The sequence below is a fragment of the Prionailurus viverrinus genome, chromosome A2 (genome assembly GCF_022837055.1).
Source record: "Prionailurus viverrinus isolate Anna chromosome A2, UM_Priviv_1.0, whole genome shotgun sequence".
NCBI classification, from domain to species: Eukaryota; Metazoa; Chordata; class Mammalia; order Carnivora; family Felidae; genus Prionailurus; species Prionailurus viverrinus.
In genome coordinates this window covers 91627628-91644301 of record NC_062562.1, presented here as the reverse complement: position 1 = coordinate 91644301, position 16674 = coordinate 91627628, and the positions used below count along the sequence as shown (strand labels likewise).

At 38.6% G+C, this 16674-nt stretch overlaps 1 protein-coding gene across 11 annotated transcripts in view; it reads left to right on the top strand.

Annotated features, from left to right (window-relative positions):
- The window catches only part of ABCB4 (ATP binding cassette subfamily B member 4), a 74783-nt gene that overhangs the window by 27152 nt on the left and 30957 nt on the right, over nucleotides 1-16674 (top strand). For all 11 annotated transcript variants that reach the window (XR_007148156.1, XM_047840545.1, XM_047840526.1 and 8 more), the window contains 3 exons: nucleotides 1449-1652; nucleotides 2008-2178; nucleotides 10492-10653. Coding sequence is in view for 10 of the 11 variants with exons in the window: in XM_047840545.1 (XP_047696501.1) it covers nucleotides 1449-1652; nucleotides 2008-2178; nucleotides 10492-10653 (537 nt within the window). In the remaining variant the exon portion in view is untranslated. The remainder of the gene's footprint in view (nucleotides 1-1448; nucleotides 1653-2007; nucleotides 2179-10491; nucleotides 10654-16674) is intronic.

Genomic DNA, 16674 nt, shown 5'->3' with positions numbered 1-16674 from the left:
AGGGGCATCTGGCTGGCTCAGCCTGAGGAGCATGAGACTTTTGATCTCCGTGTCATGAGTTCATGCTTCACGTTGGATGTAGACCCAAGTTAAAATTTTAAAAATTTTAAATAAAAATAAAATAAAATAAAATAATTATTGGAGTAATATATAAACTTTAAATATACATGTCAACAGGAAAAAAACTTCAGAAATTTTATAACTCAGAGATATTCAGTGTTTACATCATGATTTAACAATTTTCTTACTACTCAAATAATAAATGTCCAGTGGTATAGTTTTCATTTAATTTTTCCTTAAATTTCTCTTCAGTAAAAAATCAGTAAAGCTTCAATAAAAGAAAGCAATACATAGAACTATGATTTATATATGATAAAACTATTATATTTAATATTTGAGAAATTTGGATCTATGGTAAGATATGAACGTGAAAATCTTTGAGAATAAATATAATTATGCATTTGTAAAAAGTTTCAAGATATGTTCATTTATAAATAAATATAAAACAAAGCAATTATAAGGTACCGGCTTGCACTTATTAATTTAAAAAAAAAGCAAAATGATAAAACTCAGAGGTAGTAAATTGTAAAAGAAAAAAAAAAAGCAGATACAGTGCTGGCACTGTAAATTATTAAATTCTTTTTAGAGTGTTGCTTATGCAACCTTTACTCAGCAAATAATAAATACCCAACATATACCAGTCATTGCACAGGTAAGTAATTGTTATCAGAGAAAAAAAATAAATCATACTCTTTAGCCTGGTAACTCTCTACTTCTCCAGTGATTCTTCAGTGTTCCTTAAAAGAAGCCAAATGTCCAGCAGGTGGGAAATGCAGTAAACTATGGTATATTACATATTGTAAAACATCATAATACCATCAAAATGATATGTACACTAAGTAAGTAAGTGGACATTTTAATCAAATTTAAATAGCGGTAAGCAAAAAATAATAGTATGCCCCAAATCTATAACCTACTATTGCTTATGGAGAATAATCCATCCATGAAAAAACTGTATGTGTAAGATAACAAATATACTTTTTTAAATGTTTATTTAGTTTTGAGAGAGACAGAGAGACAGAGAGAGCATGAGCAGGGGAGGGGCAGAGAAAGAGGGAGACAGAATCCAAAGCAGGCTCCAGGTTCTGAGCTGTCAGCACAAAGCCCGACGCGGGGCTCGAACTCAGGAACCGCGAGATCATGACCTGAGCCAAAGTCAGACACTCAACCAACTGAGCTACCCAGGCACCCCAGTAAGTATACTTTTTATTTTTATTTTTGCACATTGCTGTTTGTTTCTAATTCTCATTTATAACCATTTTTAACCACCACAATAAGGTAAATAAGTTAAATGTTAGCTAAGACTTTTTGTAACAAATTGAGGAGTCTTGATGCTTTGGATGTCAGATGGATTTAAAATATTTAATGGAAATATTTCTGTCTTTCAGATTAACATAGATGGGCAGGATATTAGGACCTTTAATGTAAGGTATCTCAGGGAAATAATTGGAGTGGTGAGTCAGGAGCCAGTGCTGTTTTCTACCACAATTGCTGAAAATATTCGCTATGGCCGTGGAAATGTCACCATGGATGAGATAAAGAAAGCTGTTAAAGAAGCCAACGCTTATGACTTTATCATGAAACTACCACAGGTAAAGACTTTGTTAATGCATTTGCCCTTGAAATTAGAATTTGACTTCATGTGTCTGAGTTGTTTCTTCAAAGTTTAAGCTAATAATGTTTGAGATGCAAGGTTGTCCAACTTTGCTTAGGAAAATCCCTTATTCACTTGGGAGTATATGGACAGTCTGATACATAAATCCTGTAAAATTTTATACAGAGTATATGTAAGTAGTTTTTTATAATTCAGTATTCATTGATTTTATTGTAATTTAGGACTCATTACAATAGTCGAAATGAAGCTCCGTGTTGCCTTGATGAATTTTAGACTTCATAGCTTTTTCTATTTAAAATACATCAGGAAATCCTCCATGTTTTCTGTTGTAGAAATTTGAAACCCTGGTTGGAGAGAGGGGGGCCCAACTGAGCGGTGGACAGAAACAGAGAATCGCCATCGCTCGGGCCCTGGTTCGCAACCCCAAGATCCTCCTGCTGGACGAGGCCACATCAGCCTTGGACACCGAAAGTGAAGCAGAGGTTCAGATGGCCCTGGATAAGGTCAGTCAACCCTGAACACCTGAAGGACAGCAAACTGAAGCTTTATTGGAAATTTTTGCCAGTGCTTTGTGAGTCTAGATTGAAAAACATAAACATAAAAGCAAGTGAAGCTCTCTCCTGGGGCTTTATTGATTTCCCTTTTCTGTCAAGTCACATTGCAGAGGGAGGTAGATGGCCCATTAACTGGTGTGCTTTGAGTGAAGTGCACAGAGCCCAAATCCAGGTCTATGCAGCGAGCTACGTAGCTTCGTTTACTTCCTGCACATAGGCTGTTGCTTTTTTTTTTTTTTTTTTTTTAATTTTTTTTTTCAACGTTTATTTATTTTTGGGACAGAGAGAGACAGAGCATGAACGGGGGAGGGGCAGAGAGAGAGGGAGACACAGAAATGGAAACAGGCTCCAGGCTCCGAGCCATCAGCCCAGAGCCCGACGCGGGGCTCGAACTCACGGACCGCGAGATCGTGACCTGGCTGAAGTCGGACGCCCAACCGACTGCGCCACCCAGGCGCCCCAATAGGCTGTTGCTTTGATCAGAAAGTAGTTGCGTTAAAATGTGCAGAGAAAAATCTTGTTACCTAGATGCTGGTCCAGCTGAAAAACAGCTCAAAATACTTGCCTTGTTTTGTAGGCAGTAACATTATCTTTATTCAGGAAGGCAAAAGGAAGGCAAAAGGAAATAAAGTTCAATTTGTGTGTTTGTCTAAGCACATAAAGAAGCAATGCATTTTAAGGATGCTGAGCTCATATGCCCAGCTCAGGTATTTCTAAATCTCTCACTACCGTTTTTAAAAGCGGAAACTTCACAGGAAGAACCTTATGTTGGGACACTCCTGTGATCAATGCTGATATCATCTGTACTAACAACACAGTATAATAACCAGAGTCAGATGACACCTTATAAATGGGTTTCAAAAACATAAACATCACAAATATATTTGGCTTGAGAAAGTTTAATAATCAAATGTGCAAGTTACTGAACAGCTACTATCCAAACTATCTCTTGCAACTTTAGAGACAAGCTGTATGTATCTTATTTTCTCAGGAGAATTTCTACCTGAATCCTAAGTAAACACTGTGTGTGCTATAAACTGTGTTAATCAATGCTTCCCAGTTTATCAGATTAATCTTTTGGCTTATCTCATATAATTTAATCCAATGATGATTAATGAGATTATAATTGTTCCTCACAAATTCTTGCACTGAATTATATTGCTTTCATGTATGTTAAGTCTCAATATTGAGGAATCGAAATATATACATAGGAAACTAGTATTTGGTTGGTTAATCAGGCATGACTTAAAGCAGGAAATTATTTTTTTAATGCATATATTAAAACAAAAATTAACTTAAAATAGCATTTATCTGTTCGTGGGTTTGAGCCCCGCATCGGGCTCTGTGCTGACTGCTTGCTCAGAGCCTGGAGCCTGCTTCAGATTCTGTGTCTCCTACTCTCTCTGCTCCTCCCCCATTCACGCTTTGTCTCACTCTGTTTCTCAAAAATAAATAAATGTAAAAAAAAATTTAAAAAAACACAAAAATTAACTTAAAATGGCATTTATCTGTTGACATGGACTTTTTCAGGAAAAGTCAGGTAGGATAAGAAAGGTATTTATGGGGCAAAAAGTCCCATTCAGCCCTAGAGCCCAGGTCCCAATACTTTCTAGGATATAAGTATTCAATATAGTAGCACTTTCTGTGCTAAAAGAACACAATTATTGGGCATGTTATTTTTTTGTGATATGGATAATTTCAGAAAAATTGTAGTCTTGCAGGTTTTAATTCATAGTTGGACAAGTTACTTCATCAATTTTAGCAGTTTGTATTCTCTAGGCTTATGACCCACACTCCCCAGTTGATAAACTTTTAGGTTTTAAAAATAGCTGATAAATCACTCATAATTTTTTTAAATCCTCAAGAAAAGCCATTAGCAACTTTGGCGGGGGGTGCTGTTAAGAGCACAGGCTTTGGTGCTAGACAGGCTGAGGGTGGAGTCCTGGCTCTGTCCCTTTTCTAGCTGCATGACCTTGGTTGGGCAAATTAACTAACATCTCTAAGCCTGATCTACTGCAGACTTAATTAGGGAGGGGGGGAGAAATAATGTCATAGGATGATTGAAAAGATTAAATGAGTACTACATGTAAAGCTGTTAGCACATGTCTTGCACATGGGAAACACTTGGTTATGTTAGCTGATGCTATTATTACGGTGACTACCATTACCATGATTATTATTAACTTAGGTAACTGCTGAATTGGTGCCCTATTGCTGCATAACAAACCATCCCAAATTCATACCTAAAACAGTAGTTGTGTGGATTGGCTGGCTAGACCTGCTGCTTTCACCTGAGCATATGATTGCATTTACCTGAAAGGTTGACTTAGCTAAAACAGTCCAAGACAGTCTTACTCACATGGTGGCTGTCGGCTGGGCATTTCCTGTGACTTCTCATACTCATACTAATACTCACGCAGTAGGCTAGCCTGACTACCTTACATGGTGGCGTTTTCAGGACACTGTACCCAGAGGCAGAAACCAGAAGACATCTAGAGGCTTAGCCTCCCGGACTTACACAGTGTCATTGGCATCATATTCTGTTGGTCACAGCAATTCACAAGGCAGCCCCAGACTGAAGGAGGAAATAGATTCCACTTCTTAATGGGTGAGCTGTAAAGAATATTTGACTATATTAAATCTTCCACAGCACACCCTCTCTCACAATTATTTATATTTCTCCCATGTGCAAAATAAATTCACCTCTTCCCAATACCCTCAAAATTTTCATGCAGATATGAGCTCAGGTTCAAAGTCTAGTATCTGAAGACCTGTATGTGGTCCAGATATGGATGAGTTCTTCACGTAAACCTCATCTTGATCCAGAGATCTGTGACTGAAAGAGACAAGTTTCTTCCACAGATACACCCAACATGTACTGTTGATTCAGGGATAGGATAATGGTAGTCACTCTTGTTCAAAAATTAGAACAGGAAGCACATAGCAGTTACTGGTCCATACAATTCTGAATGCAGTCAGGTGCATGTAGCCAAATACCCCGCTGCTCCAGGGAAAAGGAGCGGTCCTTGATTAAGGCCCAGTTCTATCCCCAGTAGTGGAACATTCTGAGCTCTTAGATCCTCCCTCTGAAAAGTCTTTCCTTTTCAATAAGAAATGGCCTGTGTCTGCCTCTGATCAGCTTTCTCAGTATGCTTTCTGCATGTAGAAATTTGGGACCTACAGGCCTCTTCATATTTTGAATTTTCTCAGTCTCTTTCAGTCCAAGCTGATGAATTCTCTTAATAACTTAGTTTACTTGGAATCTGGCTATGGTTCACTCAAGCCTCCAAAGCCACATCTATAATTTTTTTTTTTTTTTCAAAAATAAACTTCCCTCTACTTTGGGCTGTGTGTGAAGCTGCCATGAGAAAACCCTTACTTAAGAGTCTTAGAAACCCTTTTATGTAGATGCAGGTGTGTACTAGACTGTACCTTAAATCTTTCAGAGATTTTAACAAAAAATCTTACACACTGATTTGATCTTTGGCTTCATTTCCCTAGATGGTTAACGATACACTTTCCAACCAAGCAGGTACTGGGTCTTCTATGTTTCCTCTAAATTCACCTTGCAAACCAAATAGCTCTTTCTTTAGCTCACCTTTCTCTTTCCATACCTTATAAAATACAGCTATTGGAATCCAGTTGGCACTTTCAACATTCTATTTAGAGATCTCTGGAAACTAGATGTACAAGTTCAGTAGATAAAATAACTTTCTTCCAAGTGACTGCAGGAAACATTCTTAAGCAATTATTGCAACGTTGCATAATGCAGGTAACCCTCTTTCCAGGCTCCAATACCAATTCCCTTACTTTTCTCCTAGACTTTACTAACAGTATTTCTTTTTTTTAAATGTTTTTTAAAATTTATTTTTGAGAGAGAGAGAAAGAGAGAGCATGCACGCACACATGCATGAGTGGGGGAGGAACAGGGAGAAAGGGAGACACAGAATCTGAAGCAGACTCCAGGCTCTGAGTGGTCAGCACAGAGCCCAATGTGGGGCTCGAACCAAGCTGCGAGATCATGATCTGAGCCAAAGTGGACATTTAATCAACTGAGCCACCCAGGCACCCTGTTACTAACAGTATTTCTGCATCAGTTGTTTTAAGCCAAAACTTAGTGAGGTGGCTGGTGTGGTTCCTCTTTTGGTTTGCTTAGTCTCCCTCAGGCAGCTACTTCCAACTCAGAGTCAGCTGGGCTGGAACATTCAAGATAGCCTCACCCTTGTGCCTGGCAGTTAGTTGGTGATGGCTGTTGGCTGAGGCAGCTCAGTTCTTCCCATGAGGCTTCTTATCTTCCAGTAGATTAGACAGATTTCCTTTTATTATGTTTTCAAGGTAGCAAACACACAACTGTAAAGCCTTTTGAAGTCCAGATTCTGGAAATTGCACAAGTATCAATTCCTTCATATTCATTTGGTCAAAACAAGTCACAAGACCTGCCTGGAGTTGAGGAGATGGAGAAACAGACTTTCCCTCTGGATGGGAATGCCTGCAAAGTGTTTGTGGCCATGTTTAATGTACCATAGCTGCCATGAATACTTTATAATCTACATAATCGACTCCATATTTTGCAAAATTACTAAGCTAATATATTTTGCAGACAATAAATTGTATCTTTAAAGGGGAAATCTTTTATCACTACACTCCCCTCAATGTTACAAGTCAGTCAGTTGGGCCAGTCATTCTAAGGTATAAACTACATTTTAACAATGAAAAATTGAATTTTGCAGTTCATTATCTTTCCTCTGAGGAGCGTAAGGATATAGCACTATTTCATCTATTGTTATTCTTTCCTGATTACCTATCCTGTAAGAATATTTTCCTCTTGTGGATCGTTTCTACATTTATCAGTACCTCATGTGTGGCACCACCTTACTGTAGTTATTTATTTAGTTATTTATTTATATGCCTTCTCTTTCCTGGAGAGAATAAATTCTCTAAGAAGCAGAATTACTGAATGGTTCGTGTTTATATCTTTTTTTAAAGTACGCTCTATCCCAGACTTGAACTCAGGACCCTGAGATCAAGAATCACATGCTCTACCAACTGAGCCAGCTGGGCACACCTATGTTTATATCTTTTTAACAATCGCTGCCTTGCACATAGTAGACCCTAAATAAATATTAACTGAATTGATTACTGTGATCCAGCTCATTGAAATCATACATGATTACGTAAAAAGAATTTAATGACAACATCATCTTTTGACTCAATGACTATTTATCAAAACATACAACAGGTTCTTCAATATAAGATCTTAAAGAATACAAATGTAGATTTATTATTTTGATTTTTTAAAGAAAGTCAATAACCACAAGATTTTATACCTACATGACTCTCCTACTCACAGTGTTACCATACTGGAGGGGCAAGAGAAAAATAAAAAATAGCTTTCATGTGATTTTTATCAAATGACTCCAAAGGTTTCACTTTATATACCTCCCCCACCTCTTTTTTTTCCTCAGAAGTTCCAGAAAGGTTAATGGATCAGTACTCCCTTTGTTTGGGCCTGCCTTTCATCCCTGCACATCCAAAATTAGCAGAAGGTCCAAATTTCTTAATAGTTGGTGTCCTTGAATCTTGGATATTTATTTGCCAGTGTTTTTTCATCATTGGAACATCTGATAACTCTGAAAAGAAATCTCTTTGTGTCAAATCTCTATTCTGGCCAAGATTTTTTGGTCAAGGGTGACAGTTGCTAACTTTTAAATTCACCAACATATCCTTTGTTTCTCTTGCACACCACCAATCATTTACTCACAAGTCTGTTTGTAATTCCTCTGGGTTTGTTTTTTTTTTTAGTGTTGACATAGTGTCAACCTATTATTATCATGTTAACATAATCACTGTTAGCAATTTACACATCACTATTTTTAGTATCATGAATATGATTAGACTGATCAAGTTATTTCCTATGCGCCTTGTCACACATGGACTGAGCCATGCAACTTCCACATCAGTAACTATTTTTGAATGCCTCTTTGGGGCCTATTTACTAAAAATCAGACAGTCTTAAGTGTCTAATAGAGCAATGCTCTAGTCTCTGTCTTTTCCTATGGTTTAACTCTTTTATACTTATTTAAACACAGTTGAAGGTGGTTATTTTAGTGTAAGGACGGAAGGAGAAAGACCCTTTTTTTTTTTTCCAGGAGCCTACACATATGGCTCAATACCATTCTTTTGTATATTCCACCTTTCCCCTTATGATAGACAATGCCATATTTGTCAGACATTAATTCTTAAATGTTTTATGTCTATTTCTGGACCCTCTATTTTGTTTTATTGATCAAGTTGCCTATTCATATGATACTGTCCCCTGGATTTTACTAATTTAATTGCTATAGCTTTTAATGGTGTAATATTTGGTGGAGGTATTTCCCTCTCACTAACTTCTTTTCCAGAATTTTCATGGCTGCTCTTTTTTTAAATTGAGATATAATTCATATACGATGAGGTTCTCCCTTTTGAAATGTACAACTCAGTGGTTTTTAACATATTCACTACATTTTGCAACCATCACCATTATCTAATTGCTAAAGATTTTCATCATCCCCATAGGAAACCTTGTACCCATTAGCAGTCACTCTCCACTCCACACTCACCCCAGCCCTTGGCAACCACTAATCTACTTTCTGTCTCTATGGGTTTGCCTAAGTTTGATTTTTCATATAAATGGAATCATACAATGCCTAGTCTTTTGTGACTGGTTTCATTCATTTAGCGTAATGTTTTCTTTCTTTTCCCTAATTTTTATTTAAATTCTAGTTAGTTAACATGTAGTGTAATATTGGTTTCAGGAGTAGAATTTAGTGATTCCTCACTTACATACAATACCCAGTGCTCATCACAACAAGTGCCCTCCTTAATACCTATCACCCATTTGTCCCATTCCCTACCCACCTCCCTTCATCAACCTCAGTTTGTTCTGAATCATTAAAAGCCTCTTATGATTTGCTTCCCTCTCTTTTTTCTTTTTTTCTCTTCCCATATGTTCATCTGTTTTGTTTCCTAAATTCCACATATGAGTAAAATCAAATGGTATTTTTCTTTTTCTGATTGACTTACTTCACTTAGCATAATGTACTTTAGCTCTATGCATGTCATTGCAAATGGCAAGATTTTATTCTTTTTGATGGTTGAGTAATATTCCATTATATGTATTCACCACATCTTCTTTATCCATTCATCAGTCAATGGAGACTTGGGCTCTCTCCATAGTTTGGCTATAATTGATATTAGCATAATGTTTTCAAAGTGCATCCATACTCAAACATGCATCAGAATATCTTTCCTTTTTATGGCCCAATAATATTCCATTGTATGAATGTACTTCATTGTGTTTATCCTTCGATCAACTGATGAACACATGGATTACTCCCACTTTTTGATTATTATGAATCTAGGCTGTCGTTTTAATTTGTATTTTTAACTACTTAGGTGAATTAAGCTGGACTCCAATAACCATCCTAATGATGTGGTTTTATTGCCTCAGAATAGAAGTGGTCATAAGAAGCTGTTGTCTTAATAGAGTTAAAGAAAATCAAAAAGAATAACCTTTATTAATGACATAACATGAATAATTTGATGAGCATTTTCCAGGATTTAAATGCCCACTGATAAACCCACCAAGCCAACATGTGAGTTCACTGAACTACCTACTGGGGTGATTTGTAGATTTTAGCTTGGGGCTAGATGGGGGCACTTGTTAAAAAGCAGTTATGGGTCCCACTATGGAGATAGTGATGCAGATGGTCTTTGAGCTATAATTTAAACTGTCCTCATCTGGAACTACATTTTCACCTAAACTGCCTGCATGGAACCCATCAGAATTACAATTGAAATCAGGCACTTCAGAAGAAACCCTAGAGAAGAACCCCGGAGAAGGCTGCATTTGACAATAATTCCAACATATTGCTGCTAAAGAGCTAGCGTACCATATAACTGGCAAGATAGGCTCCCCAGACAAGTGTAAAAACACTTGAGAAAGGTCACGCCTTTTCTTGTTTTGCTTGGGTAAGCCTGCACGGTGAGCTTGCAGAATTATCCATCCTTATACTGGAAGGGTTGGCCTCCTTTCTGGTCCAGAACTCAAGTGTCCCTGTGACCTTTCATAGATAAGGATGCCTATGAGCCCTAATCACACTGGGTAAGCTACTCTCATCCACCGCAAACACAGGCATCCAGATGCTTGACTGTGTGTGCTACTGACAGTATATCAACAGTGTGACCCTGCCGCACCACGTCTGTCCTTCTCCCTTTTAGGCCAGAGAAGGCCGGACCACCATTGTGATAGCCCATCGACTGTCTACAATCCGAAATGCAGATGTCATCGCCAGCTTTGAGGATGGTGTCATTGTGGAGCAAGGAAGCCACGGGGAGCTGATGAAGAAGGAAGGGGTGTACTTCAAGCTTGTTAACATGCAGGTATGTGTTCCCCAGGATATGTTTTTGCTTCTCAATATAGTATTCTTTATATTAGTAAAATATTGGGCAGCTAATGACGTGCTGAGAAATATAAAACTTCAGGAAGATACCTAAAATGTGCATCTGAGACTTCAATTCAGAATCAGCGAAAGAATCCTGCCTGGAAGAGAGAAAGGTGAGGGAGGAGAAAAATGTCAAAAACATTTTGCATTTATTCTTCAGGACAGAGGTCCTTAGTTGCCTGGGGAATGTGTTCAAACTTGCAGGTCTTTTCCACCGTAAGATTAGGGACCATCAGAGAAGTGGTAGGAGTGAGGGGGCAATGCCAGGATCTCTAATGGTGGGAGGAGGGCCTTTGTGATTTTGAAACGCTTCCTAGAGGATCCTAACAAAACCGACAGCAAGATTCATGACTCTAGGAAGTGAATAGTTTTGTCTTCTTTGTAAAAAAAATCATGTGATGTGGCTCCTAAAACAGGTAATATTGATAATTATTGGTTTGTATTAACCTTGTATTGTGTTCACTTGTGCACTTTGCAAAATAAATAACCTATAAGTATTTTTCTATAAACATGATTCTTAGATCAAAGCAAATGTATATACTTCTATAAATATAACTGTAATTAGTATGGTCATGGACTTTTTTGTTGTGTTTCTTTTCCATTAACATTTCAGATACAGATCATCTGGATCCTAACATTTTAATGGGTGCTCGGCAGTCCATTCATTACATTAATATGTAATAAATTGCTTAGTCATTTTTCTAAAGTTGAATACTTGGTTTATTTCCGGTATTTCTCTATTCTAAATACATGTTTCTTCCTCTATCCAAAAGTAGAGTGTTCCTATGAAACCTTTCATAAGCCAAAATGGCGTAAAGCTTGGGGCACCTAGGTGGCTCAGTTGGTTAAGCATCTGACTTCAACTTAGGTCATGATCTTGTGGCTCATGAATTTGGGCCCTGCATTGGGGTCAGTGCTGACAGCTCAGAGTCTAAAGTCTGCTGTGGATTGTGTGTCTCCCTCTCTCTGCCCCTCCCCTGCTTGCACTCTGTGTGTGTCTCTCCCTCTCTCTCTCAAAAATAAATAAACATTTTTTAAAAATGGCATAAAGCAAAGAAGCAATTAGCATTAATTTACATAGAAAAATTTTTGAGCATTCCCAGACCCTCCAAATTAACCTCTCTTAGGCTTTTCTGATACCTTAGGATATACCTTGCTAACAGATGCACAGAAGAAATCAAGATGCAGCACAGATGCTCGCAGATACAGTTCAAAGCTCTGACGGCAGTCAGAGTGGCTAAAATGAACAAATCAAGAGACTATAGATGCTGGAGAGGATGTGGAGAAACAGGAACCCTCTTGCACTGTTGGTGGGAATGCAAACTGGTGCAGCCACTCTGGAAAACAGTGTGGAGGTTCCTCAAAAAATTAAAAATATATCTACCCTATGACACAGCAATAACACTGCTAGGAATTTACCCAAGGGATACAGGAGTGCTGATGAATAGGGGCACTTGTACCCCAATGTTTATAGCAGCACTTTCAACAATAGCCAAATTATGAAAAGAGCCTAAATGTCCATCAACTGATGAATGGATAAAGAAATTGTGGTTTATATACACAATGGAATACTTTGTGGCAATGAGAAAGAATGAAATATGGCCCTTTGTAGCAACGTGGATGGAACTGGAGAGTGTTATGCTAAGTGAAATAAGTGATACAAAGAAAGACAGATACCATATGTTTTCACTCTTATGTGGATCCTGAGAAACTTAACAGAAGACTATGGGGGAGAGGAAGGAAAAATAAAAAGAGAGGGAGGGAGCCAAACCATAAGAGATTCTTAAAAACTGAGAATAAAAATAACTGAGGGTTGATGACAGGTGGGAGGGAGGAGAGGGTAGGCAATGGGTATTGAGGAGGGCACCTGTTGGGATGAACACTGGGTATTGTATGGAAGCCAATTTGACAATACATTTCATATTAAAATAAATTAATTAATTAATTTTAAAAAAAGCTCTGGCGGCTTGTTGCTGAAATGCTGAGTGTAGTTCCGGGGAAAGAGGTTGGCGGGGCCGCTGTCCATGCCCAGGGGCACAGCCTCTCTGGCAGCAGCTACAAAACAAATGCTGATTGCTATTTTCACTTTTCACCTTTCTTCATAGGAGCAAAAATTCTCTTCATATTTCTTTTTGCTAGTGTCAACAGGTACTAATGTAGATCTTTCATAAAAATGAAGTAGCATAATGCTGATGTTCAAAAAGCAGGGGATACCTATACTGTTCCTTGGAAACATGGTACTAAAAATGTTAAGTCAAAAATTGGCTTTACCTTTTGACAAGTAACTTCTCTGAGCCTCAGTTTCCACATTCAAAATACTAACTCTGGGGCACCTGAGTGGCTCAGTCAGTTAAGCATCTGACTCTTGATTTTGGCAAAGGTCATGATCTCATGGTTCAAGAAATCAAGCCCTGCATGGAGCTCTGTGCTGATGGAAAGGAGCCTGCTTGGGATTCTCTCCCTCTCTCTCTCTCTCTCTCTCCCCCTCTCCCTCTATGCCCCTCCCCCACTTACTCATGCTCTTTGTTTTTCTCTGTCTCTCTTTCTCAAAATAAATAAATAAACACTTAAAAAGTACTAAATCTACCATGCAAGTTTGTTATAAGGTTAAGAAATAAGCAACTGATTATACTAAAAAACAACAACAACAACAAAAACAACAACTTCAAAAGAGTTGCTCTTATGGTATGCGAATTGTTTCAATAAAACTGTAGTTTTTTAAAAAGAAGCACTCAGGGGGTGCCTGGGTGGCTCAGTCAGTTAAGCGTTCGACCTCAGCTCAGGTCACGATCTTGCGGTTCATGGGTTCGAGCCCCACATCGGGCTCTGTGCTGACAGCTCAGAGCCTGGAGCCCGTTTTGGATTCTGTGTTTCCTTCTCTCTCTGACCCTCCCCCGTTCATGCTCTGTCTCTCTCTGTCTCAAAAATAAATAAACGTTAAAAAAAATCAGAAAAAAAAAAGAAGCACTCAACACAAAATAGATGCATGATAAATAATAGTTGCTGAAATTTAAAAGTCCTCAAAGTAAAAATACCAAATGAAATGATAGAAAGTATTATACCTCTTGCCACAACTTGCCAGAGAATGTTTTCCAGCAGAACGGGAGTAAATTTTACTAACTGCCTCTCTTTATATGTCCTAGCCATCACAGGGTCTTTATCATTTCCCTAGTTTAAAAAATATGAATAATGTTCCTTTAATTCAGTTTTAGTTTTCTTTGTATTAATGGGTACTAAGGCTGTGCGGTTTTGCCTGTGAAGACACCTTAGATCCTCAAAAGAGGTGGCCACTTTCTCCCCTGGCTGGCCTGCATCTGTGCCCCTAAAAGAATGACCTTTCATTCCCCCTGGCACTTAGGCTGGGAGGCCGCTGGGGGGTAAGGACATGTCTGACCTTTCTCTATGGTATTCCGTAACTTTTTGTTCCTGGGAGAAGTTGTACAGTGAAAGATGGAACGGTGTCGTGTGATAGACAAGGCCTGTCACCAACTAGGCAATGGTTTCAGCAAGTCATTGTGTTTTGGCGTCCTCGGTTGTTAAATGAGTGGAGTATGCACTAAGATGACCGCTATTTCCACTGGCTCTGGCATTCGTGATTCTTAGCCCCTTTGAACTTCTTGTCTTGGTGCCCTCGCATTTCTCATTTCTGGTGTAGGCTTTACTTAACCATTTATTTGCTGGTGCTGTTGCAGAGATGGAGGAAAGAGCCACAGTGAGCCTGAGTGTTCGCTAAATGCTCAAACTAACGGGTTTCTTTTTTTTCCAAAGCCCAACCTAGTGTTAATAAAACCTGGTCTTGGTTATGTTTCTAAGTAGAATAGTCACTGCTTTTTCATTAGTTGGATTATTGGCTCTTAGTTGTTTCTTTTATTTAAAAAAATTTTTTAATGTTTATTTAATTTTGACAGACAGAGCATGAGTTGGGGTGGGGGTGGGGGGAGGCACAGAGAGAGAGGGAGACACAATCTGAAGCAGGCTCCAGGCTCTGAGCTGTCAGCACAGAGCCTGACACGGGGTTCAAACCCACAGAGGTTGGTTAGATCATGACCTGTGAGCCAAAGTCAGATGCTTAACCGACTGAGCCACCCAGGTGCCCCAGTTGTTTCTGTTACATGTATACTAACTTCTTCCTGATTGTAAGTGTAATGCACTCTTATTTGTAAAAATTGAAGCCTTAAAAAAAAAATCCAAACATGAATATCTTTGATACTTGAAAGACTCCCCATAATCCAAACCCCTGTTGATAATCACTAACAGCCATTTAGTATATATTTTTCATCTTTGCTAGCCTGAAAGAGCTAAACAAGATTTCCAGATGTCTTTAATTTTCATGAGATTGAGCCTCTTTTCACATGTTCAGTGGCCATTTGTGTTTTTTCTTACATTACAGTGTTCCTATTTTAGGCCATTTTTCTGTTGGGTTGTTCATGACATTCTTGTTGACTTCTAAGAACTCCTTGCATGAAAAGGAACTATAGTCCTGCATGTATTGGAAATATTTTTCCTGCTTTGCTATTTCAGTTTCACTATGTAGTTTGTTTAGCTACCATAAAAAAGATTTAAAACTGTATGTAGTTATATTATCATTTTTTTTCTCTTCGCGTCTTCATGATTTGGAGTTGTTCTTAGGATATTCATCGTATTTTCTTTCAACATTTATTGTTTTGCTTTGATAATTAAATATTTAAAACAGCTAAAATACATTCAGGTGTAAGAAATAAGGGCTAGTGGTTTTAAACGTATACTTCTCATCACCTGGCAGAAAGTAGCCATCTTGACTTTGGAGCTCAGTGACCTCAGCACCCACCAAATGAGGGCTTCAGGTAGGACACAGAAAAACGTATTATAGGAGAGAGAGAGGGATTGTTCATTTGGTCATAGAAGGCTAAAATCATAATGGGCTTATTGGGAGAACTGTCTGTTGAGGTGGACTCTTTGGTAGCATGGAGATGACAAAAAGAGGAAAAGAAAATGCCTTCATCAGTGGTGGTCCAGGCCATGAGCTAGAACTTGGGGGAGCCAGGCCTGAGCATGTGGTGAACCTGTGGAAGATTTTTGAGCTGGGATGTGATTTGAGCAGAACCGCCCTTTAGAGAAAAGAATCTGGTACCAGTGTGGGAGTGGATGGTAGCGAGGATGCAGGGATCAGTTACAAGGCCAAGGCTTTAGGTTCGTTTGGGTTAGGAGATGGTATAAAACAGTTCTAGTTATAAGCAAGTAAGGAAGTCAACCAAGCAGAACATATCACTGCAATGTGGTTCCAGGCACATCGGTGATATTTTGTCAGGTATCAAAAGCACAACTGGAAAGCTAGGATCAGATGATATGCAGAGCTCTAGATAGGCCACTGTAGGTGCAGTAAGGCACAGTCATAGGATTGGATTTGGGGACAGGACCTGAAGATGAGGAGCAAGAACAAGACAGACAATACTATAATAACTCGGGCCCTGTATAACCCATTAAGATGTGCACTTGAACATGGAGAAAGCAAATGGAGAGCCAGACTCAGATTCCCACAAGGTTGGCTTGATGTTCTTTGTCATGCATTGAGCTAGAGGTCCTTAAGTTACCTTTAGCTTGGTCCCTTTAAGGAGAGAATTGATCCCATGCAGGCAGTGAGGCTTAGCCTGCAAGTGAGGTCACCTGTGATGACGTGAGTCTGAGCGGGACACAAGGAAGAAAATGATTACAGTCAGCTAGTCAAGGAAAGCAGTTTAATTGCCTCCCATGGGGACTGACCCAGCTTTTCTTTGTAGCTTTAAAAATGAGCCCTTGGTAACGTTTCTATTTATTCTTTTTCCCTTTGGTGGTGGTCATGACCTGGCCCCTGCATTCTTGCATGTTGACAGAACTCCTATATACCTGCCGGATGATGAAAATTTGGCCTTTTAATTTTTGGGAAACACTTTTATACTCCAATATTTATATTGTTCAAATTGAGTTTAACCTTTCTGTCCTT